Source organism: Vanellus vanellus (assembly GCF_965231255.1).
Source record: "Vanellus vanellus genome assembly, chromosome: 1".
NCBI classification, from domain to species: Eukaryota; Metazoa; Chordata; class Aves; order Charadriiformes; family Charadriidae; genus Vanellus; species Vanellus vanellus.
Genome location: NC_138905.1, coordinates 25,657,945 through 25,682,891, shown reverse-complemented (window position 1 = coordinate 25,682,891; position 24,947 = coordinate 25,657,945). Strand labels below are relative to the sequence as shown.

The 24,947-nt window shown below is 38.2% G+C and overlaps 1 protein-coding gene across 6 annotated transcripts in view; it reads right to left on the bottom strand.

The window, feature by feature from the left end:
• CADPS2 (calcium dependent secretion activator 2) overlaps positions 1 to 24,947 on the bottom strand; it is a gene marked incomplete at its 5' end in the record, with an annotated part of 318,699 nt that overhangs the window by 27,703 nt on the left and 266,049 nt on the right. For 4 of the 6 annotated variants that reach the window (XM_082495412.1, XM_082495415.1, XM_082495411.1 and 1 more), the window contains 6 exons: positions 4,418 to 4,450; positions 4,568 to 4,651; positions 8,056 to 8,130; positions 13,692 to 13,706; positions 14,716 to 14,863; positions 17,588 to 17,743. In XM_082495412.1, the coding sequence (XP_082351538.1) occupies positions 4,418 to 4,450; positions 4,568 to 4,651; positions 8,056 to 8,130; positions 13,692 to 13,706; positions 14,716 to 14,863; positions 17,588 to 17,743 (511 nt within the window). The remainder of the gene's footprint in view (positions 1 to 4,417; positions 4,451 to 4,567; positions 4,652 to 8,055; positions 8,131 to 13,691; positions 13,707 to 14,715; positions 14,864 to 17,587; positions 17,744 to 24,947) is intronic. The other 2 variants (XM_082495410.1, XM_082495413.1) reach the window with 1 other exon arrangement.

Sequence of the window (24,947 nt, the reverse complement as noted above, 5' to 3'; positions counted from 1 at the left end):
CTTTCCTACTGAATAGCAGCCATCCTTCTGATCTGCGCTTCAGAGGTGTCTCAACAATACTGCTGACTTAAAAGAGATGATGCAGAGCTTTCCCTCCAATTCTGCAATAGCTTGTTTTTATGGATCAGAAAACAGAAGGGCCAGTTTCTGGGTTCGGGTATACAGAGGAGGAAGAAGGCCGGAGAAGCCCTGAGCATGGTGATAATGACTGTTCTGGGCTCTTTATTTTTAAACAGAGTCTCCCAGTAAATCCTGCTTAAAAATGAATGGCACGGTATGGCCATACCTGAATAAACCCTGATTTCCCAGAAAAAGTCGTTTGCTTCTTAAAACCAGCTAAATGAGGCCACGCAGTACAAGCGTGACATTTGGAAATGGAGGTATCTGGCAGGTTCCAATGTGTATCTGCCTGGTAGGAGGCAGAGTTCCTACTCTGGCCTCTACAGGACCCCATAAGTCAAATGCTGGCACATGTGTGAGGCCCCTTTTCATACCTTTGATCCCCGCATAAAGGCAAGAGCGGAGCGAGAGGCCTGGCATTGTGCGAGCTGTGCACTGCTGTCAGCCCTGGGTCCTTCAAATGGCCTCTCTGCACTTGGTATGACAGGTGGCCTACATGAAGTGAGGGAGGATTAGGTTCCTTCTGTGCCCTCTAAATGACTGGCATAGATTACTGCCTCCTACAAAGGGATTTAAACATACCTTTCTGAACAAAAAGCTGTATATAAATATGCATGTAACTGGATGCTCAATTTGTATGAGTAATTGCTCTGCTTATATTTGTAAATGAGGCAAATGTGTGTAGAAATGACCAGCTAGAGACACAATTATTCGTGTGCAAAACTGACTTACATGATGAGAAACTGAACACAATAGAATTATCTACGTGATTGAGGAATAATAATCATTTGAGACTAACAATATATATTTTTTTGCCCTCAATTCTACCGCATTCTTTCCATATTATCATTAATTTACTGGCTTTGTGAAGAGAATATTAAAAAAAAAAAAAAAGAAAAAAATTAGACAGGTTGTACTTCTACATCTCCTAAGGATTGCTTGGGCTTTAAGAGAAACTAACAAAGAGTTATGGTGGATTTGGGCTAGTTGTTTGTTTGTTTTTTTTTTTTAAAAAGTAACCTAAATCAGCTCCTGCATTCCCAAACATCAAAACACAGCATTACCACGAGAAAAAATTGCATCCTTCATGCAGTACTTATATTTGTAATGTTTGTGTAATTTTCTTCTGAACATTTGGCTTCTTTCACGGGAGCAGCAGCCACAATTTCTTCACTTGAGAGCCTAGCTTACTGTGACAATTACCAACAAAAAGAGCGTAATAGCAATTAGATTTTTTCTTTATTATTTTCAGGAAATCATAAGCCATCATTGTTGTTATTCTTCTTAGTCTGTGTTATTTTAGACTGTTCCTAGTATTTCTGACGGTGTTTCGGTTACCAAAGCACACACAGTGTCCCTATAGCCCTATACGCAATGGCTGGGGAAAGCAACGAGAGGTCCTTGTGACTGCGTACGTCTCACTTCCTAAAGGGCATTCTGAAAAATGGAGACTTATACGAATGCTTTCTTAAACAGGTTCAAAAAAAAGAGATTACACTCTTTTTTTGGATGGAGTTATTCATAATTCGCTGGCAAGATTAATGAATAGTAAGGTAGATAGCAACATTTTTTACAAACGTATCTGCCAAATGAACTGCAAGTCTGTGTCTACGTTTCCCATGCTGGTGCTGAGAAGTTGAGCGATGCCTTTTGGGGAGTGTGCCTCTTCGTGTCCAACTATTTAATATCTAAATTCTCTCTCAATATTAATAGAACTAACCTTGTGCTCAAAATGACCAAGAATCATCCAAGAATGTTCTCCTTTTTGATTCCTTTATTATTTCTATTTTTAATCACCTGTTAACTTTTTTATCCCCTTTACCTCTCATCCTCTCTCTAAAACATCCTGCTCAGCACTACCTTCATTTTCTTCTAACATCTCTTTTGTCTAGTTAGTTACTTCTTATTTCACTCTAACCCAGTATATGTTCCCCTCTTTGCCAAATATTGAGCCTGGTAATCAAAGATCAAAAACTGTTGAATTCACACACTCAAAAAAACCCCAAAGGCCTTTTGCAGCTCCTCTCCCCCTTCTCCACCAGACCCACCAAGGGATCAACAGCTCTGTTTCAGGGACCCCAATGGCAGCGTTAAGGTAACCCAGTGAGATCCTCGAATGGAGGTGGGGCATGGGGGCAGAATGTGGCCATCGCACATTTGCAAGCATATCAAAAGGAAGGGCCTACTGTGGTCACCTTCAAGTCACTTCCATATAAGCAGCTATATGGTAAGGAGGGACAAGAAGAGATTTTACACCATATAAGTTCAAAATACATCCACATGAGGCATTTAATTAGCGTTAGTGCAGGCTTGCTAGGTTACCATCGCACGACCAAGAGCTCAGTGTAAATTCCTCACCCTGTGCCGCCCCTCTCTCCACTTCTCACTTCAACTGTGAGCCCAGGAGATGACCTTGCAATGTGATGACTTACAGCCTCCTTTTGCAGTCGGAATTTGTAACTTCCACAACCCGTGATTTCAGACCCTATTCAGACTGGACACTCACTGTCAGTTGTGACAGTAACAGCTCTTCTTGGCCTCAATTGCATCTTTACAACAAGGGGAGAAATGTGAAGAAGCAAAACCAAACCCCAGCCTATCAAACGCCTTCAACCTAGGAAAAAAGTCCTCCAGAATTTGGAAAATGTTTGCTTGGTCAGATCCACAGCCTCCCTGAAGTACGGTTTACACCTGCAGCTTACAACTGTAGTACTACAGTGCTGTTCACATCTTGGGCTCTGGGAAAGTTGTGTGGGATAGCTGAAAAGCAAAGGGGCTGTAAAAATGCAAGGATCCTGAGAGCCCGTCTATAACCTGGTCATCTCTTCAGGCCAAGCAACACCATTCAGTGAATGTGAGAAAGGCAATGGGGCTGCGGCAACCACATCCCCACTCTGCCTTCCCCTCTCTCCGAAGCAGTGCATCCCTGTGTGACCTGACTCACAATATTCCCCTGAGCTTGTGGCAAAGGTATTTTTTGGTCTCATCTTTGTCGTGAACTTCAATGTCAACCTATCCAGGGCAATGGTAAAAGACTTTGACATCTCCGTCTCATAGATATTCGATGTTATTTGGAGAGTTTTTCATGTTGCCTGAAAGAAGTCAATGAATTTCTAGTTTGTTCAGTAATTTTTTCTTTAGGCTTTTCAGTCTTAAGTGCCTCAGCAAGGACCTTTTGCGGCAGCTCCGCAGAACAATATATTAACAAGAGGTATTCTAAATTAACTGGATTTGATATGAGGTCAGTCCTTTGAATGCAAGATTGTGTTTTATAAAACACAAGAGCATTTATACAATTCAACAAAACATCCACATGTAACCAAATAAGAAAAAAATTCTGAAAACACCATCCAAACAGAAATGTTAGAATTTGTCGTCTTATGAATAAAGCTAAAGAAGAAATTCCAGAAAGAGATTTTGCCTTTTATTTAGTATGCATGGATTTAAAAAAATAATTAAGTGTGCAAATATTATATTTTTATGTATAGAACTGCTGAAAGGATTTCTAGCCACCATACAGTCTAGCATGTCCAATGTTCCTCCATATTTGTAATTTTGTTTCTTGTAAGGTCATTAACATAACAGTTTTACTCATTGTTTTGCTATGCTTGGAGAATAAAGATTGTTTTAGAATCACATAAAATAGGGATGAGAACACAGATTTGTGAGCGAACAAAGGATATTTATTGACAGTGATAATGACAATATTTGATAACTTCTTCCTTGCTTTTTTAAAGGAAAGTCATTTTACTACGATACTCTAAAATATTCTAATAGCTGAATTCTGCTTTTATATATAAATATATATATACACACTCTTTTTAGTTTTTATTTATACCACACAAACATTGCATAAGCAATGGTAAATCAAATAGAGATTTAGCAAGCAAGGGATTATATAAGCAAGATTGGGTCCTGAAGTAAGAAATCAATAAATAATGGGTATTCAAGTATGATGCTTTTCCTTGTTGCTTATCTGGTACATTTGAACAATTCAGCCAACTGATGGAAAGACCCCTACAAAAGAATATCTAAGTTACAATCCTCACTGATCCACAACTGAAAATGTACATTAAGAATAACCTTTCTAAGCTTTGCTTTGAGAGTTACTCGTTGCTTGAGGGAAACAAAATGCCCTCAGAGGGTTGTAGTGGCTGTTTAAATACTCTGTGTAAAGCTATAATGAATCTCTGTAGGAAAGCAAAATGTCAACAATAAAAAATGTAAGCTAACAAGACCCCTATTTTTTGAATTATTATGAACACTAGAAAAAAAAAATTAAAAGGGTTGTACTTACGGGAACATCAACGTACTTTGCAGCTGCTTTCACCTTTAGAAAATTAAAAATAAAACAACGCACAGTAAGTGCTTATTACTATAGATTGTGCACAATTTCCAAATTACGCACAGAAAGAAGAACAGAACCACTGTGAAACGAAACACTTACAGTGAATGAAACTAATGATGAGAAGAAAGTGCCTTCATCGTATCTTGACAATTTAGACAGCACGCCTTCTAACACCGAAACAACCTGGAGGGAAAACACAGCGAAAAATCTAAATGCGCAATACGTAAAGTAAATATTTGGAATGAGAATGTGAATTTTTCTTCCTCAGATTTTTAATGTTCAGCATGGCAATGCGAACTGTGAATTCAATCACTTTGTCCATTTCACAAAGAGCTGAAATCAAGGACAACATTCTTTTCGCAGCTTCGCCTATCGATCAAACTAATGGAAATTGCTGAACCACTGCAGAGATAGAAACCCAACCCAAAAATTCTCCTTGGGGGTGTTGGGACCCGCTACCCAACACCACTCTGCCGCCTCTAGAACACGTGGTTAATTATAGGAGTGTGTGTGCCCAGCACGTAGTTTGGGTAGAAAACACATGTTATTTTCCAGGACCACAGTTTCTAAGATCACAGCTTCAAAGATGATGGAGCACAATTGTTAAAGGTGGTGATCTCGATATCATGTTTCTCTTATCTTTGCTATTGAATAGAAACCCAGCTCTGATTTCACCCAACAGTGCAATAGCATGTGTAGTTGAACTGCTATTACATGGCCAAAAAGGGGCAAGAAATTGTATGCCCCAGATCTCTGGTGTAGGGTGGTTCCTCTCCCCTATACTTTCACCTGCGATTCTCTGAGTAGTGTGACTCCTCAGCAAGCGGCACGAAAAGGCGTTTTTGCCAAAATGTATTTCTGATTAAAAAAAAATCTCATTAATTGCATTAATTATAGCCTTAATGTTTAAACTCCACCAAATTAACCTTAAAGCAAACAAATCCCCTTCTCATGACCCTCTGTGATGTTACGTTGCTCAGTTAATTCATGGTATATAACATAAAATATCTGTCGGCCATTTTATTGGTGCGCATTTATTTTACACATATGAATTGCTTTCCAGTTTATATAAAGATTGTTTTAAAAGTCATCCCTTGCTCCCAACACAGTCATTCCCACAACCACGAGTATCATTTTATGAGTGTGAGGACAGAACAAAATTCCATCTGGCATGCTGTTAATGGGCACTGTAACAGTGTCACAACAGTGTCACCTCCAGAGGAACTGAGATCATCACTTTACAATAAGCCCTGCTCTTAACAGTTCAAGGAGCAGGAGCAAGTGCAAACCTACATTTGTCATTTATCAATCTAACCTGTCATATTTACAGTGATTAATTAAGACACCAGTATGTAGGCGCCGAGCAAGGAATAAAACCACATCACGAGAGAGAGTGGCAGTTGTTTCTGCACCCCATGCACAGTATAATTACAGTCCTTTTATTAGACCAAATACCAGCCTTCTGCTTTGCCGTTGCACGCCTGTTAGAAGCTGCTGTTCATACTTTAACTCATTTTATCTGACTGGCAAGGATTCTTTCTGCAGAAGGGTGTTCAATCTTATTGTGCAAAGATGCGCTATGGAAGTGGCTGATCTCATAAACAACATGGTGTCCACAGTGCCAACAAACGGTTCCAGTACAAGTGGGACACAAAAGAACAGAAAGGAAAACATTGCAGTGTCAAGGATGTCCATTTAAACGAAAGGCTTAGTTATGAAGCTGGAAACGTGTTTTTCTGAGATGTCAGTGTACGGATGTGTGAAGCTCTAAGAGCATTTCTGCATATACCTTGCATTCTCTGAATTGGTTACCCTGAGACACACTGTGCTTTGTTTCACTGTTTTGTGCTATTCCTGTGATTTGTGAAATGCTTTAGCTTGGTACGTCTTGCATACAAAATGCACAGTATAGTCTTTGCCAAGTAAAGTCTCACTGAAGTGAAAGTACTCTTTTCATTTTCATAGATGACTTGCAGCTAAAAACAATGATTGAAACACTTATTCCACTGCAATGCAGAGGAAATAATAGAGGCAAAAGCTAAAAAATAATGAAAATATATTAGTTGAAAAAAATGAACACAAATGGGTATCACGCACACTGAGGTGCATTTTTCCTGGCCAAAACCAAGAGTGAAACATCAGCCTTTCTCTGTACCCTGAGAGGCCTTCTGCCTTGAAACAGAAGCAATCAAGATGTCATTGGCATTTCACATCTCAAGTGCGGAGAGACTGGTTAAGCTTCTAATGATCACCCAGTGACACAGAATATTTGCTTCCTGTTCCGAGATTAGTATATGTGATAACTAATAATGCAAATCCCTCTGTATTGACAGCAGTTGTCTCTAGAATTTCTTGTACACATATCCAGGAGGAATATGACTATTTTCTTCCTTCTTCTATAATCACTGATATTAATAAAAATAATCAAAAGGATTCACTTTTAAGAGCATGAGTTGCTCTGATTAAATTCCTCTTTCTTCCTCTTCAATAACACTAAAAACATAAACTGGCAGGTTAGTTCAGAGTGATCACAGGTAGCAAGTAAAACTCGAAACAGTCGAGTTGAACTATCTGTAGTTAAGTTTGCATCAAAACTTCACTGCAGAGAAAAAATGTGTGGCTTCTACACATCTATCAGTAAGTGGACACATTATGACTAAACTTCTACAAAGCCTTCCTCTTCAACTCCTGTGGAAGCATGGTGGGTGTCAATCCAAAAGGAGATTCCTGCTGTCCCCACCCCCTGCCAGGAAGCTGTGACAAGTGAAAACGAAGGCATGATGAAAATATGACCAGAGTCTTATTTTTCGTCACTAACTTAAAAATTGTAAATGTATGGCTTATTTATCCTACTTTGAAAATCAGATATTTTGGGGTAGTTTGCAATGCAAAACTTCTTATAAAATCTTTCTTTTCTGTCATTATTTGCTGTGTCCTTCAAACTATCAGGGACTGAAAGCTTTTCTTTTATATCAAGCACTTAAGACTTTAACTGGAGTAGAGGTGCTACAGTAACACAAACCATTGTTTAAATTTTCTTCACTTATTCTCCAAGTCCCTATATCCTGTCAAAACATATTCTTTTACATATAAAAACCTACAAAGTCAATTTCAAGAAATCATAACATATAAAATATTTTTAAATTAAATGGTTTGTGGAAAAAAAAATCTAATAGAAATGTTATACCAACACTCTGGATGTTGCCCATCTCTAAATACAAAATTTAAACACTACTTAGCGATAGGAACATTTTAATTTGAAAAATAAAACAAAAAATAAAACATGGCATTACTTAAGATAATATTGACATAATCAAGTCCTACCAGTTCTACTAGCTGCTAACAGAAATTCAGAAGAGAAACTTACCTGATTAGCAGGTTGCACAGAAATTGTTTATCTAATGGGTTATAAAATTTAATTTTGTAAGTTCAATATTATTTACATGACTATTATTTACAAATCATGCCGTTGACCACCCAATCTCACTGTCTATAGAAAACCTGTGACATTTAAAGACATTTCAGAAGTTCAATAATTAAAGATATATTTTCTGCTTTATTATAAATTAAAATCCAAACAGTTTTACCTTTGAAACAAGAAGTGAAATAATTTCTTTAACAGTTTCTTCAATCAAGTCATCTATTTTTGAATGGTATTGTTGCTGTATTTGAAAAGATAAAGAAGCATTAGCATGTATATGAACACACACTTTTGTCATAAGTCATAAATGGTACAAAGCTGATAACCCTGCCAGATCAGATTTACTTAAAATTATCATTTTGAACATCAGAAGAACAAACCCTTGAAAACGATCCACCCAATCAACACTTTCTTACATTCTGTGTTGAAAATTTTCCCATGTACACTGTTGAGTTAAGCAGCTAATGGGGTTATTATTTAGATGAATTGAGTTCTTATTCTTATTCAGGCGAAGGAATGTGAAGGATACTTTTTGTCTTCTCCTATATAATTAAGGTGGCCATGTATTTTTTTTCTAAAGGGTTGGTTTAGCTGGAGAAGCAAAAAGACTAGAATAAGATTTAATTAATACAGCATTTCATGTCTGACAACTCTCATTCATAAGTTATTTTAAATGTCCTCTAGAAATAAAATGAGCTCCAATTGTTCATCCTAAAAGAGCCTTTCTGTTAGCACAGTGAGCTGCAGTTTATACAAATCTTACAATATGCTCAAGCAAGGGCAAAATTAAAATTTCATCAACACAGCAGAATAGATGGTAACAAATTAATAGGCCATAAAAGGCATAGTAAAACAGACTTCATTCTCCGTAGCCTTTTTCTTTTGCTTTTTCATAAAGAAGGTGCCTTTAAGTAAATGCTTTTAAAATAAATCTGAAAGACTTTTTAGATAATACTACAGAGTTCCCTCCTGAAATTAACAGGAACTAGGGATCCCATTCTTTCAAGGAGGCACATCAATTTAAACAGTAATTCTTCCTTTAGAAACATTTATCTGACAGCAAAGATTGTCCCCAATAGCCACTTCACAGAAAATGTGACTTGTAAAGACTAACCCTATCTTCGTAGTTCAAGGCTACTTGGAACAGCTAACAGCATAATGCTCAGAGTAAAAGTACTGGGGTCAGTATAAACATTAGCCTAACTTAGCAGCTGCCAGCTGAATAGTTTTCAGAGTCCTAAGTTTTTAAAGGCTATTTTTCATCTGTCTCAGAGTTGCCATACAAACCAAAACACGAAATCTGACCCGCTTAATATATTTAGGAGTGATTTCATAATCAGCACACCTACCGAACCTGCATTTAAATTAAGAGAGGGTAAAGCTATGAGATGTGTTCGCCCACACACATGTATCTGTTGCAGGTACCAACACCAAGCGTGTTAATTTTTGGGTTTAATTTCTTTGAAAGTTTAAAACCACTTGAAACATGTGGAAAACGTTTTTCAGACAAACATTAGAAGATATCTCCTCGGAAGAGTGAAAGAATGTATTAGAAATACATCAAAGAATTTTCCATAGTTCCAGATGTATTTTATTCTAATCATATTAATATCTTGAACAACGTAATACTGTCTTGATCTGCTAAGGACTTAAATCACCCCAAACTGTCTGACACCTGTTGCTTACAGTTTTCAGAAGGCAATAGTTTCTTACTCCCTGAAAACAAAAAATGATTATTCTCCCACAGATGCATGTCAAAACTATACATATTCCTATGATCCATGAAAAATCATAGTTGTCCCTCTCATAAAGTATCTGAAACTTTATCTCCATGGCACATTAAATTAATGGACCTATGCATATTCTAAGATCAGTTCCTATATTTTTTCTTTTTTTTTTCTTTTTTTCTTCCTCACCATAAGGCAAATATAATTTTGCGGGAATGGAATATAATCAGTAACTTCACTGTGTGACCAAGAAAAACAAGAACTAAATCAAATTATTCAAAAATCACAACAAGCTTCCAAAATAATGACGTTTGTTTAGAAATAATTTTTGATTTTTTTCAACCTGAAATTAATTTCATTTTTTTCAAGATTCATTTTGCAAACTGTGCGATCATAAATTTTTAACCCACTCCTCCCCAGTGCCAACTTCCAATAAAACAGCCACCCCCAACAAAACAAAACTTCAGATCCTTGTGGAAGATTATTTGACTCCAGGAGACAGGCTTTAAGAAGATGACAGATGTCGTAGAATTCATGATAAAATCATATGAGCTGACAAGGTTTTATGCACCATCCTGAACTCAGCACCTGTAGGACTGCAGCTTTTCTACTTCTGCCAAGATCGGTCAGTGAGAGCAGACAAATCCTCACCCTTTTTCCAAACACATTTATGGTCTGTTGTGCTTGTACATTCCTCTGTTGGCTGATGTGATCACAATCCACATGGAGTCTGAATCTAAAGAAGTCAGCTCCCACAGCTAAATTATTTGAATACATGTTGTGGAGTCTTTCAGCATCACCTCAAAGCCTCTGAAGGGGTCTCTGCCTTTCCAGCTGCCCTAGAGTAACTCCCAGTGAAATATGAAATACAGCTGCAGCTGTAGGAGGAAGAAAACTATGCTCAGTTGCAGAGTGTGTTATGGGACGTAAACAAATGGGACCGTCTTTTGAGGACAGCCTGGCTGGTCTTCCAGATGTGGTTCTCTGCTCCTAGTACCATTTGGAAGAAGACAAAGTATTTTAGTGCCTTTTGACACTTGTGCTTTTGGGGAACAGAGGCGTTTTTTCCTAAATCCTGTGGTGATGAGCTGAGAACTGTAACTTGCTCAATTCTACAATATATTAAATTTTCGTTTCTATTCTGCCTCACGGCGACCCAATACCGGAGGTGGCTTTTTTAACTACTAAGGTATTTTGGTTTTGGTTTTGTTTAAAAGAGTTTCAAGATAGCTTTCTTTTGTTTGTTTTAAGGTTGGATGGCTGTGAAAATAAATTGCACATGATCACATGAACTGAAACTGCTACTGCCAACATATAACAATATTACACACATATTTAATTGTCTTTGCACTTTTTACTATCAATTCGGCTATAATCCTCTACTACTTATGCAGTTAAATGAGGCTCCTCCTTTAATTTTATGAATCAAAACAGCTTCAGAAACAAAGTTCATCAAATTAAAGCTCACTTTTCCCTAAATTTTTTTATTGATATACACAGCACTGGCTGTGGCACATTCCACTGAAATGGCACTCATTTTTCCCCAAATTGAAAAGTACGTCTCTCTTATTTTATACAAATGATGGGGTACTGGGTGGCTTGAATTCTGAAACAATTCAAATAGCTTCTATATATATTCCGCTATGAAGCACTCACTGGTATAGTCCAGCAGCATTTACTCTGTTCATGTTACCCAGTTACACAAAACAACAAATAAGCTGTGGTTAAGATCTAAGGTCCTGCTCGGATCTAATGATTTGTCAACCTAACTGGTGCCAGAAATATTTTCTATTTGATTCTTGCCTCTAGGAATATTTCCTGTGTGATTCTTACCTGTCATACTCAAAAAGGTGAATGTTGGCAGAATACTGCAGCATCTAGATCATAAAGTTCTAAGTTTATAGGTCTTAAACTATTTACCACATATAACAAAGGCCAAAAAATCTCTGGATTGGATGTTGTGTGACAGAAAAGGTTTCCCTTACTGCTGCTATTCATTGGACTTGGGATCCAGGGACTGTAAAGGAGTAGCACCTGTTGGCTTCTGGTTCAGGAAAAAAGAAAGTGGGACACTGTTCACTGTACAACTACTTGAGATTACATACACTGACACTAAGAAGCCCGACAGGCAACCGTTTGAGAAATAGCAGCATCTGGTATGTTACTTAGCTGTCTTGCTGTACCCTGCTCCATGAATTGTCACTGGTTGTCCATGAAGCAGGCTGCAGGCACCAACAATTAGTCTGAGATAAGGCAATCCTCCCCTGGATCTTCTTCTCAAACCCTCCTAAGGCAACTGCCAACCAATGCAGAAGGCATCCAGCCAGCCGAGCTGTGCTTCTCTAAAGCTTTAAGGTGATATCCAGAAGGCAAAGAGGGGAGGGAACCCTCCTGAATGGCCAACTTAGTCACTCTTTATGAGCGCGGACTTAACTGGAAGACATTTGGGAGAACGAAGAATGAAGTAATGTAGGAAAACCAGGGGATTCAATCAAATTTAAACTCTAAACTCAAGGTGCTATGATTGCTAACCATGACCAGAATGCCCTAATTACATGATAAGCAAGAATTCCCTCCTATCTGACAATTCAGGGTGAAAACTTCCGCACCTGACTCTACTTGAACAAAATGTACAAATGCTTATAGCTCCACATAGGGTAAGAAAAGAGCATCCCGTATTCAAGGAGATGTTTGAGTCTCACTGTCTAATTAAATAACACCTTCCATCCCTCACAGAATAAGTTCTAGAAATTGTCAGATAGATACTCATTGTTGAGTTTTAGGTGAATGAACAACCCTTTTAAAAAGTTTTAACTCAGGCCTTATGGAATGCTTTTCTTGACTGTCATGAAGGACCAGGTATGAGACCAAAATGAAGATGAAAGAGGACAAGGGAAAGGTAATATGGAAAAAGTTTCAAGACCAAGTGGCTAAGTAGGAGTTATTTGAAATGCCAGAGCTCCTACAGAGGAGCCAGAGATGTGACTATTTATGTTATGAGATGCTCTCCTGCCTGCTTTGACAGATGTGCAGATTCCAGAAGCATCTCACCCAACAAATCTTGAAGTTTCACACAACTATGACATCAGTTACAAGCAACTGAAAAGCCTTTTTTTTTTTTTTTTCTCCATCTTCAAAAAAAGCCTTGTAAATGGAAGAAACTGATAGGCAATAATTCAAAGTTTATGAGAAAGAAGGAAGTTTCCATATTATTGGATAATTTCTGATATGTGAAGGTTCCTTTGGTTTACTAGATGAATTGGGATGAAGATTAGCTTGGGGACTTTGAAAGAAGTGTGTATTTCATCACAGGTATGCTAAATTATCAAACTCTTGCATTGAAAAGAAGCACAAGAAGACCTAGTAGGGAAAAAGGGATGCATTTCTGTTTTGGTGTTGTAAAGAGCATATGGTGGAGCTTGAAAATCTAGAGAATGGGAAGAATTCAGAAGAGCATCTGGTGAGGGTCTGTTGTCCAAAAGGTAACTGTGAATGCTCAACTTTGCCTCTGAGGGGGACTGGCTGACAATGCAGGAGGTATTGTCCAGAGCAGGTGAGAGGAACAGTGTGACTGTGGAGAATGAGGCTCTAACATTTGTCTGCAGGTCTTTATGGAGGTACTGGTATTGTCTGTCCCCAAAGAATGGTGTGCATGTGTATATTTGCAGGTTATTGCTTGGACAGTAAGTAAAGGATGAAATGGCAGCATCAGCCTGCGACAAAGAGTTGCTAGTAGTCGTTTACTTCTAATGAGCCTGAAACAAGTTGTTTGTTGCTCTTTTGCCTCGCTGAGAAGTGAAAGAGTCCATAACTTTGTGAGCTGGTAAGACAGGAGTCTGGGTCTGAAAAGCAGAAGAATGAAGAATTCATCTGGAACCACCTTAAGAGGATGAATAAGGAAAGAGTAATTGAGAAGCTCATGACCAGTCTGTAGCAAGGTCAGGCTGTAAAGGAATTCCAAGGGCTAGGCTAAAACAAATTAACAAGAAAAGCAATATTACCATTTAAAATAAAAAGTGGTTGTTAATAACCAAAGAAAAAAAGGTAGGTTAAAAAACAATGAAAAGACACTTACCCATTGACTAGCAAACTGGTTCATGCCACGGAAAACCAAAAGGAAAAATAAAGATGACAGGGTAGAACAGGAAAATGATGAATGTCTCATTTAATTGGGGGAAAAAAAAAGACAATTACATCGAATATGCTAACTTAAAAAGATGAATCAATAAAATGAAGAGCACAGTACAGAAATGGCAAAATCAACAGAAACAATATGACCAAATAATGTAAACATGAAACTTTCCAAAGCAGACATACTTTTTTTGTTGCCGAATTCTGCCAAATGTTTTCACTCTCTCTCCAAAATGATATCAAACAGAATCACACTGCTAATGCATTAGGACAGCAAAACCAGTTATAATTTTATTCTGGTGATCTCACCAGTCTACATAGCGTGCCCTTTTTCACTTCACAGATTATTCCTGTTGAGAGTGACAACATGAGAAGGACAGTATTCAGTGAAGTCTAAATATTAGCCAAAGGCACATCAGTGCTTCATTGTGGACTATCTACAGTCCTGGCAGAAGACTACTGCCAAAACTGTCTCTGTCCTTGGAGACAAAATAAAAAAATCTCATTAAATTACCTGGTTATTTCTTTCCTCTATTTTCAGCATGTATACAGGCATGAATGATGGGTATATGAGCCATTTAAAAACAAACCTTACTCGTTTAAAACTTGGCTGCAAAGGACAATGTTTTGGTTCTATTTTACTATTAATCCTGAAGCGGGCTGTTTCTCTGCTGCAACCCAAGAGAAATTCCTGGAGAGGCTGTGAGTCAAGAAATCCTCTGAATGCTCAACAGACTCACAGGTCAAAGCAAATAAATTACAGAAGCACTCTGTGTCTTCTCTGGTGGAAGATGAGAGGTTGTGTCTTGCATGATGCTTCTAGGGAGCAGTCTATGCATGCTCCTGTACAAACAGAGCTACGTGACCCATTTCAGCTAGTTTGAAATTAATCTACTAAGGACTGTCTGCAGCGTGAGATGTTTCAGATTAACTGAACATACAAATTAAATGTACAAAATTTCACTTACCTCTTGCCCCCCATCCAGAATGCAGAGTTTAGCGGTCTGTTTTTTGGCATCAACTAAGACATTAAACATTGTACACAGAGAAGAAGGGATACGCAAGTCCGTTGTTTTGTTTGTCTTTTGCAGTTTGACTTCAAATGCAATTCTTGTCCTGTTTATTAAAACACAATTCATAATATGAGTCTCTGATAATTCTGAACAACCAGCGTACATATGCATAAACCTTACTAAACGTGTTGGCTTAACAACGTACACGCACGTGAGAACATCTTCGAAATAAAATTCTGTAAGTGCAGAATATCCACCCATTCAATAAACAATTGCATTGATGGCAATCTCAAGGTTCTGCACTACTTCAGCTAATTCAGTTGAATAATAAAAGTATTATCTTCTTGCCTACTAGATAACAATATGCTTCCTTTTATGATGACTAAGAACAATTTAAAGCAATGAAAATACCCCACATTTTCCAGCACTTCTATGTTGAAATGCAGTTTATCTTACCAAATATTTGCTTCTAAGAAATATAATTTAAAAATCCTCTTCTGGCTTTAGTAGAAAAGATAATTTTATTGAAGAAAAGGAGTTTATTATTAAGCAAATACTAATATTCATCTTGAAAAGTAAGATGTATCAAGAGATACATAACACAAAAAACCTATTTTCTTCTCACATCAGTGTAAATAAGAAGCAATGTCACGGAAATAAATTATAATAATTCAGAATACGTAAATATAAAAGTAACATTCTATTTCCACCCTTATTTTCAGATGTGGGTACCAGAAACTGACACAATATTTTAAGAAGATGGGAACAGACGCATCCTATTTCCATTTTAATGTCTTATAGATCATATTAGTATCACAATAAGAGTTATAATAGAATAGTTTTATCATTCTTTTCTGAGTTGCTTCTGTCTAATACAATACATCCTATGGATGTAATTTGCTTTGTTACCTGACATATGGTATCTTTCACCACACGAAAACATACTTATTATGTTAACACTAGCATGTTATGTATTAACTCTAAAATATTAATACATTTTATGTATTGACACCAGGACCATTCTGCAATATTAACTAAACCTTCATTTATTGCCACCAGAATCTTCTTATTCTCTAGAAAAGCAAGCAGCAAAGATGTCCGATTGGTATCACAGGCCAAAACCCAATCCATAAGGAATTCTTTCTGCAATGCCTCTTTCTTGATAATTCTGTTCTCAACTTCTGCTTGTGATTCTGGCAGTGAGCCACTTTTAACCTATTTTGTGTGTGCCATTAAAATCCACACAGTTAAATCTGTTTGGTGCAAAGTTCGAGATAATGACAACATGTGGCATTAGATTTATTGCCTAGGAGAAATCCAAGTATTTATATTAACACAATTGCCTTTCCCACATTAATCTGTAATAATCTTTAAAAAGACAGGGTGGATTTGAAAAGATTCATTTTTCAATGAATTATTTTAAATAGTACTAATTATATACATATTCGTATTTTAGTCCTGATGGTAAGAGTCCCATTGTAAAGATTTTTTTCATTTTTCCCAGGTTCAAAGTCAATATAATGAATATATTACTGCATCTCAATGCTATTCTTTTTATGGTTTTTAAGACTAAGATTACACTCATAGTTTTCCTGTCCACTTTTCTAAGATTTGTTAGATATTTGTAGTTGACTGAGCTTCTATACCAAATTCTTTAGAACAGATGGATGTAAGCTTACATGACTTCAGTTTTGGGAGGTACTGTCTCATATCTTCTTTTGCTAAAGAGCTTAAACTTTTATTCCATTCACTATATCACTCCTCTTCCAAAATCAAATAGAAATGTTTGTGAAATGTTTCTGCCTTTTTTTACCACAATTTCATCACTGTAGCTCTAGCAATGGGCTCATATACTAAGCCTGAGGTTTTCCTTGCTTCTACTGTTTTTAACAAAAAATAATAAAATACTATGTTATCAGATTTAATCTTACTGGATCTTAAAAGTTCTCTGTTTCTTTAGCCTTCTTTATCAATGTTGTATACTTTCTGATTGACACTATTAAATTGCCTACAAATCTTCTTTATCTTTCCCTATTCTTCTGTTTATTTAAAAAAAAATAAAATCAATATTTTTATGTGTCCAGACTAAGCTTTCTCTGTATGTGGGATCATGGCTTCTGAAGAACCTAATAGGAGATCCCTGTAAATTTTCTAGACATACAGATATTCTAAGCTCAGTGGTATGTTCTGAAAGCTATGGCAGAGATTAGATCACCTATGCTTAATTTAAAAGAATATACCCATAATTATAAGATAAAGCTGAAGAAAAAAAACACTATGTTTTCTATACTTTCCAGAAGCTTAGTGATATAAAACTTAGTTTCAGTTTGATGACTTACAAATAACCTTCTTTTGTTTATTGTATAAATACAGAAATGTTGCATACTCTTTAATTTGTAATATATTTCTTAGAGACAGTACTCTAAAATAATGATAAATTAAGTAGTATTATTAACTGAAAATAAAGAATAATATAGTAATGGAGAACAGAAATGTACAAACCAAAAAATTATTTCTTTTAGTACAATTCTGAGATTTGTTAATATTTGCCACAAATATGGAATAGCAGAGATTTCGTTTGTTGTCCTCCAAGAGACTGTTCACAACATACGTAGAAATTCTCCTTGGTATTTCCTAGATGTTGCCAAATTGCTGATTGCCAGATGCTGGGAAATACACACAAGTCATGTTCTCTTTACAGCTATGACCTTTCCCTATTCATCTGCTGCTGACCACGGCAGGAAACAGATGTACCTCTGTGAGCCAGTGTGGCTGTTCCTATGTTAATTTTCAAATCTTTCCCAATATTTGATCATTTCTACTGTACCTTTTAACGCAGGCTTCTATCATGTCAGTGGCCATGAGTTTAAGTCTCTGCTCTAAATGGTGGGCAAATTCTGGTTCTGGCCAGTGAAGATCAAAAACAAACATCTGCAGAGCATCCAGTTTCCAAAAAAGATCTTCTGATGTAGCTGAGCCATTTCTATAAGAAACAAAACAAAACAAAGTCCCCAAGAAACAGAAGATAAATGTATGGATGTCTATCCCAGTTGTCACAGAATTATCTAAGGTAATAAGATTTCCTTATCACACCATCTTCCTCCTTCACTTCACTGGATCTCATAGTACAGATGCTTTTATTCCAAGAATGTGAAAACGGTCATGGAAAATTTAAAATAATTCCCATTAGGGTGAAAAAAGTAAAGTCTTCTCATCAGTTAGCTGAGAAATACGACAGAGTAGGGAGGTAGATGGGATGATGGGGAACATGGAAAATGAAGTAGGTCAAATTTCAGATCAAGACAGGAAAAATAAAAGGTCAAGGAATTATTAATTAGTAAGGACCTTTCTGAAACAGTGAAGACTGCACCTATGTTTTCTTGCCTTCATAACTCTGGTAGATAAGCCTACCAAAGAAATGAGGATGCTAGTAGTAATACTGTAAAAGAGGTACCCAGACAAATAGTCCCTTGATAAACACTCATTAATTCTAACTGAGGGAATAACATCAGATCCCAGTGGAAAAAAGAGAAGAGAAACTATTTAAAGAAATTTGTGCACAAACAAACAGTGGATTAATGTCGCTCCATGTCATCTCAGATTGTCCATCTGATTTTAAAGCTCTTCTTCCACCCTGAACTGGATGCTACATTTAAAGAGATTTGCTTGTGATAAGACACAACAATTTAAGGCTAATCTTAGCAGTAACTACAGTTACACTTCCACTGCCTTGTGTTGCAATGCCTGGGTTATTGTTCAAGTAGCCATAATACTACTCACACGGCATTCCACGATGTTAAATGACACAAGCACCAAAATCTCTGTCTGACAGTCCCAATTCAGATGGAAGTAATTTAAATATGTCACTACTGCCATGTTATTTCTTCTGCCTCATGACAAAATAACATAATTATCAAAGTGTTAAGTGATCCCATGTTGCACAGGAGGAGTCAGTGAGTGCTGAGCGTGCTCAGGACAGAGCAGGGTCAGATGAAAAAATGAACAAAGGACCTCTAATATCTGACCACCTAATGCACCTCTCAGACAGTAGCACCACCAGGTTAACCGAGACAACGGCCAAAAAGTGAAGCAAAGCACAGCTCATGTTCAGGGCTCTGAAGAGGCAGTGCAGATGCAGCAGGAGCACTGCTTCGCTCTCACAGCACCCCACCACCTTCCAGAGCCGCCCCTCTTGCCCCACTGCCTTAAGGCTGCCACGACTTCAGAGCCATCACTGTCTTGTGCAATGCCATCTCAGTGCCGAAAGGGACTGCTGGGCTAGACGAAGGGGGCAACCAGCAAGGGCTGGGCAGTGGGTGATGAGCTGGGAGCAGTGGCGCCTGCCTAAGGAGAAGGCTGTTTCTGACCAACCAACCCTGACTTCGGCTTTGGTTTTAAATGGCGCACGTTTTGATGTCTTCACTATGCATAGGAGGATAGCCCACAGTTTCAGACAGGCCTTTTTTGATATCATGCGTATTATCCCCACTTATCTGAAATAGTACTTGTTAATTTTACATTGTATCGTGCTCCTGAAAGAAAACAGCAGAAGCAGGAAAAAGGCCCATGGGATTGCTAAGATTACAACTTGCATTGGGACGTTACCTGTTAAGGTTGGACCTGAATAGGAAGCACTTACACACTGCTAAGTTTAATTAAGAAATAGAAATAACAAACCACCAACACTACTTAGAAAGTTTATAATCCTGTTGCACTGTTTCTTAAGTTATATGATAACCAAATATTGAAGATTTCATTACGTCTCCTGTGTACACTGGCATTGAGTGAAGTTGTAGATGCTACGTTATATACAATATTTGATTCAAAAGTGACTTAGTTGATTTTTGAGATGACTGGGGTAAAAGAATAAGACAAATTATATAGGGACAGAAATGGGGACAATCTCAATATGTATATTACAGTTGATAAGAACACATATGTTATAGAAAACAAAACATACTTTCTCAAGAAACAGCATTATCATTTCTCATCATCAGATTATACAATTTAACCATATTTTATTCTTCCATAGTTTTTTTATTTTTGCCTAATGGAATTCCAAATGAAATTCTTTAGGACTCAGGAGGACTAATGTGCTCTCGATAACATCAATGTATTCTTATGCACGTTCACTCCCCGGTAGCCACTTAATTTGGTTTCATTATACTACCAAATAAAGTTTCACAATTATAATAAATGTAATAATAGACACAGGTTCATGAAACACTAATTTGTTCTGTGAGAAACACTAATTCATTCATTCTCTTTTCATATCATTTTGAGGTCCCATTCTTCAATTTTTTGTTCGGCATTGTCTAATGATATTTGAATTTGACTAGATATTAAACTACTAAGATGGGGAAGGAAAATATAATGCCACAACAGCAACTATTTTTTTGTAGTTCACACATCCAGACACAATTGTCTAATTTGTTTGTTAAATGCAGCAGAAAACTGTGATTTCAATCAAATTTTTACTGCTATTTATACCAGATACTTATTTTATTTGGTTTTTAGGATTCTTCCGGGTTGTTATTCAGTAAAAGCATTAGAACTGGTATTAATTGTCAGCACATACCTCAACACCCTGAAGTGGTTGTACCATCTACTGATTTGCTTTCCCTACTAGGAGCTGGTTATGTCACTTCAGGGTTTAACACTCCATTCAAAATAGTTATCTATATTTTTAAAATTAAGCACAAACTCCACTGTTTTTCTGGTCAAAACATAAGTTTTCAGCACTAGTTCTTTGTGCAAAAGGTACTATCTAGTTGTCCACTGTTTTTAATCAGGTCATGGCAGGAAGAGGTTTCCAAAGATTAAAAGAGGCAAATATGCCCATGCTATTTTTTTTTTTTTAATCAGCAATTTAACTTTGTATTTGGTCACACTTTGATTGGGAGATTGGACCAGGTATCTCCAGAGGTCCATTTTAACCTACATTATTTCACAGCTTTATGATTTGCATTATACAGAACACAGCAAAAAAAGATCCAAGATATAATGTTTCTCCAAGACCCTGCAGAATATTAAACTTGGAGCTGCAGTCTCCTAAGCAATTCACTTATTCAGTGACAGGTGAGAGAAGCACCTTCCCACTAGGCTTGCCAGCTACCTAAGCAGTAGCAATTAGTCAAATAGTCCACTAATAATGTACACGGCCTGCAAGATCAGCACACACACGGCTCCAGAGTAGATGTAGAATATGTCATTTCTCGCCTAGATGTCAAACTCCATAGCGTAGCTTGCGATATGAAAATATAGGAGAAATATTAAATATCTAAGGCCATTCTCAATCAACTGCAAGATTTAAAATCAGCTGGCTTCCATTTTTGTAGAATTTACTGAGGGCAATGATGGTGATTTTATAAATTACTGCAATTATCCTTTTTTAAGGTTATTACTGAGTTACTACCCATGAGTGTTTTGTGGGGAGTGTACAAAACAGGGCACTAGCTCTGTGTCCTTTGTGAACTCCCAGTTTCTGAGCTCCAGATTTACTTCCTTTATGCCATCTCAAGGTGTATATTCAGTGCTCAGAAAGTCAAGAGAGAATTTCTTCAACAGAAAAGGATTTTGAAGTTACAGAGTCAATGGTGCTTGCCTCCTCTCTCTATTTTCCATGAGCAGATGAGGGAGAAGAATGGAGCAGAACCCAAAGATACTAGGGACAGAGTCACCTCACGGATCCTCCTACTCGTTCAAGAGTGAGGCAACCTGAGGATCAAGCAACCAAAGCATATTTCTTGATTTTACTTTTTTCTGGAAGAAAATAAATTTGGCCCACAACATACATTTGTCTTCCAGAATGCTCAATAGGAGCTAGCTATATTCAAAATATCTTATTCTACAGAAAGTAGAACAGCTAAATTCACTATACCATCAGTCTTTTGGCTATACTTTTAAACACCTATCCATGCTGACGAGGCCTGGGCGTTGGCAGAGCAATGGCAGGAGATTTAAAGGCAGTGTGACAGAAACTAGCTGTCAGTTGCTGAGGGGAGCTGCTCCGGAGCCAGCCTGACCCTCAGCAGAGTGGCAGATCTCGGTGCACAGTAGGTTTTCCTGAGGCAGGGAAACGACAGGGCAGCAGAGAGACCTGCCAGGAGCTGGTCGCTCTTGCAGGAGGTGCTGAGGAGGCCTGGGCATTGCCAGAGCAACCATGACCACCCCCACGCCTATAAAAAGCAGCCTTGGGAGGGCAAGCCACCAGAAGCGCAGTGAACAGAGCGTGGGGCATCAGCCAGGGCCTGGCGCAGCAGTTTGTGTGGCAGTTTGGGCAGAAGGGCATGCAGGAAGGGTATCATGACCCGACCACCTCAAGAGGTGAATTCAGTTGATGGTCACCACCCTCTCAGAAGCACAGCTATGGTATTCACCTGGTGGAAAGCCATGTCTGCACTCGGCAGAATGGATGTGGCAACCCAGACAGAGCTCCCATGAAAACATGCAGCTGTCCATGTCTCGGGCTGCAGGGAATGCCAGAGCCTTTCTCTGCTAATGGATGGTAGCAGTGAGAACGGCTGTGTGGGATGTAACCAGGTGGATAATCTGGACAATCAGCCTGGTGGCAGAGCTACCTGAGGAAGTAGGAAGGTTAAGGAGCATCAGGGACTCTGCAAAAGAGATAGACTGGTGGAACCATGCTCTGCCCTCCCTGGGACAGAAACAGGAACATCCACTAGAAAAAAAACAAGATCAAGGGGATCCTGTATCCTTCCCCTTCCAGGCTGAAGATAGTAGCTTAAAGGAGAGCGAATGGAGGCGAGTCCATGGTCAGGGCAGAAGGCAAACACCCTCCTTGGCCACCCCACCTTCCCAGGTGCCTCCGCACAACAGGTATGAGGCTCTGGATGTGGAAGTCCAGTCAATGGATGTGGATGATGGTCCATCTTCACCAAAGGTGATGTAAAGGTCAGAAAGACCTGCACATTACTGCTCTTCCACATGGTTGGCAAGGAAGCCACAACATGTAGTCCAAGGGTGATAAAAAGAAACTTCAGGGCTTGGGACGGCTGGTAAGGGAATCTGGAGCACAGGTTATTTTTTCCTCTCTCCTTCCAGTTGTGGGCGGCGACATTGGAAGAAACAGGCGGGCCCAGTCTATATGTGGCTCTGTGGCTGGTGTCACCAACACAATTCTGGGTTTTTCAATAATGGGATGGCCTACACAGCACCAGGCTTGCTGGCATCGGATGGGATTTACCTTTCTGAAAGGGGGAAAAGGGTCTTTGCTCGCAAGCTAGCGGGGCTTAATGACAGAGCTTTAAATGAGGCTTGAAGGGGGAGAAATTAAATTTAAAATATGAAATGGAACAAAAATGCAATTTAAAATAGTACATTTGAATTAATGAATAAGTAGGGAAAAATCCCTCATTCTGGCTGATTAGATGCTTTTACAGAATATTAAAACTTTTTGGCTCTTTAAGGATGTTGTCTTCAGCCAAATGGAACAGTAATCCACAGTGCTCTGCATGTCTAGCCAAGGTGTCCTTTGAGTTGTCCTCTCCTGAGACTAATCAAGAAAAACAGGCTACTACTCATAACACTTTCCCCTTTTCACATCTCCCTTTCCAATGCCAAATAATAATGCCAAATAAGAAAGCCAAATAATAATAATAATTAAGCCAAAAAAAACTGAAAATGAGGTATTAATCTTCCTAAGTGCTGTTATAAGCAGCATACATTTACAGCTCCAAAACATATGATCAAGGAGAAAAAAAAAAGCAACAATAAAAAAATGTAAACAATCTTCTCTAGTAAAGTTCAAAAGAATTGCAGCAACTTTTATGTGAAAGAGGGGAAAATCTACTTTCATCAATAAAGCACATAAAGAAATGCCTAACTGTGAATACATTTTCACCTCTTTCTCTTCAGCAACCGTTCCTAGGTAGGCACATAACAGCTCTGTTGAATATGAGTGGACTTAAACATGAACGTAAAAGCATGAACTTGAACATTAGTGAAGTTTGGAGAGTACGAAATCTCTTCTGATTGCAGACAAAATACACACAGGACTTGTTGTTCATAAATATTTAACTATAACTCAATTCACTCACAGACTGCTTTTCCTCTTTTTTTTTTTTTTTTTTTGCCTGTAGCTTCTTCATTGTGTAATTCAAATTTATAATGATTACTTGGCCAAAATAACCACTTTCAAAGAGAAAGAGAGATGTCCAGCACAACATAGTGTCATCTTCTTCCCAAAGCATCAGCTGTGTGGCTGGGAGGAGAGAGCATAGCAGACTGGGAGAGAAGGACTTGGGGGAGTCAGTGGGAAGAAGAAGCCACCCATGATGTCTGACAAAGCAGGGCCTGGGGTCCTGAATTTAAGTGCCTCGCTGACTCTATGTACAATGTAATATGTCACTCTAGTCCATTTAAGGTGGGTGTTCCTCACACCAAAACTGACAGAAAAACTGACAAGGAACACTGGGTTTTTCTTAAGAAGTATTGGAGCCTAGGTATTTGGTTCCTCCCCACTGGAGAATTTAACTAGAAAGAGGAAGCTCTGTTCTTCCTGAAAAGGATGGTATGGGAACAGTGGGGGAAATAAAACACTCCTTTCTTTCATGTAATAGTGAAAGTAAACCACTTCCTCCACCGGAAGCTGACATACCGTAGCCAGCAGGAAAGAAGAAACTCATTGGGAGGCAGAATAACTGGCTTGCAGTGCCTTTGCTTTTATTTTTTGATCCAAATACAAAACATGGCCATTCTGAGAAGTTACTTGGCTCTTCAGTAGGATGTAGGTAAGCTGATTCTTAAACTACTACCTGAATTCCACAGTATTACGAAGGTAACTTAATACTACCTGCAAACTTGAATGTAAATTTATACACATTTTATAAAATACAACTTCAAAGCACTACATTTAGGGAAAAACAATGTGAAGAAGTGTCTACAATGGAGCTAGCACCTCAGCAGAGCTCTTCTTGAATGCTGTGTGGGGTGGCTGAAAGGGGATGATGGCCTTACAGAGGCCACATTGCAGTGGGGACACCACTCTTCCCCACTTCTCTTGAGAAGCAGCAGTTGGCAAGTGCTTACAGCTCACGTCAACCTCAGTGTTCACTGAATGCTTTGAAAACCTCACTTACTCGTTTAGGATGTTATGCATACTTTACCATACACACCGTGAACCTTAACACCAGATGTACAAGGGGGATGAACAGACAGCTATACTT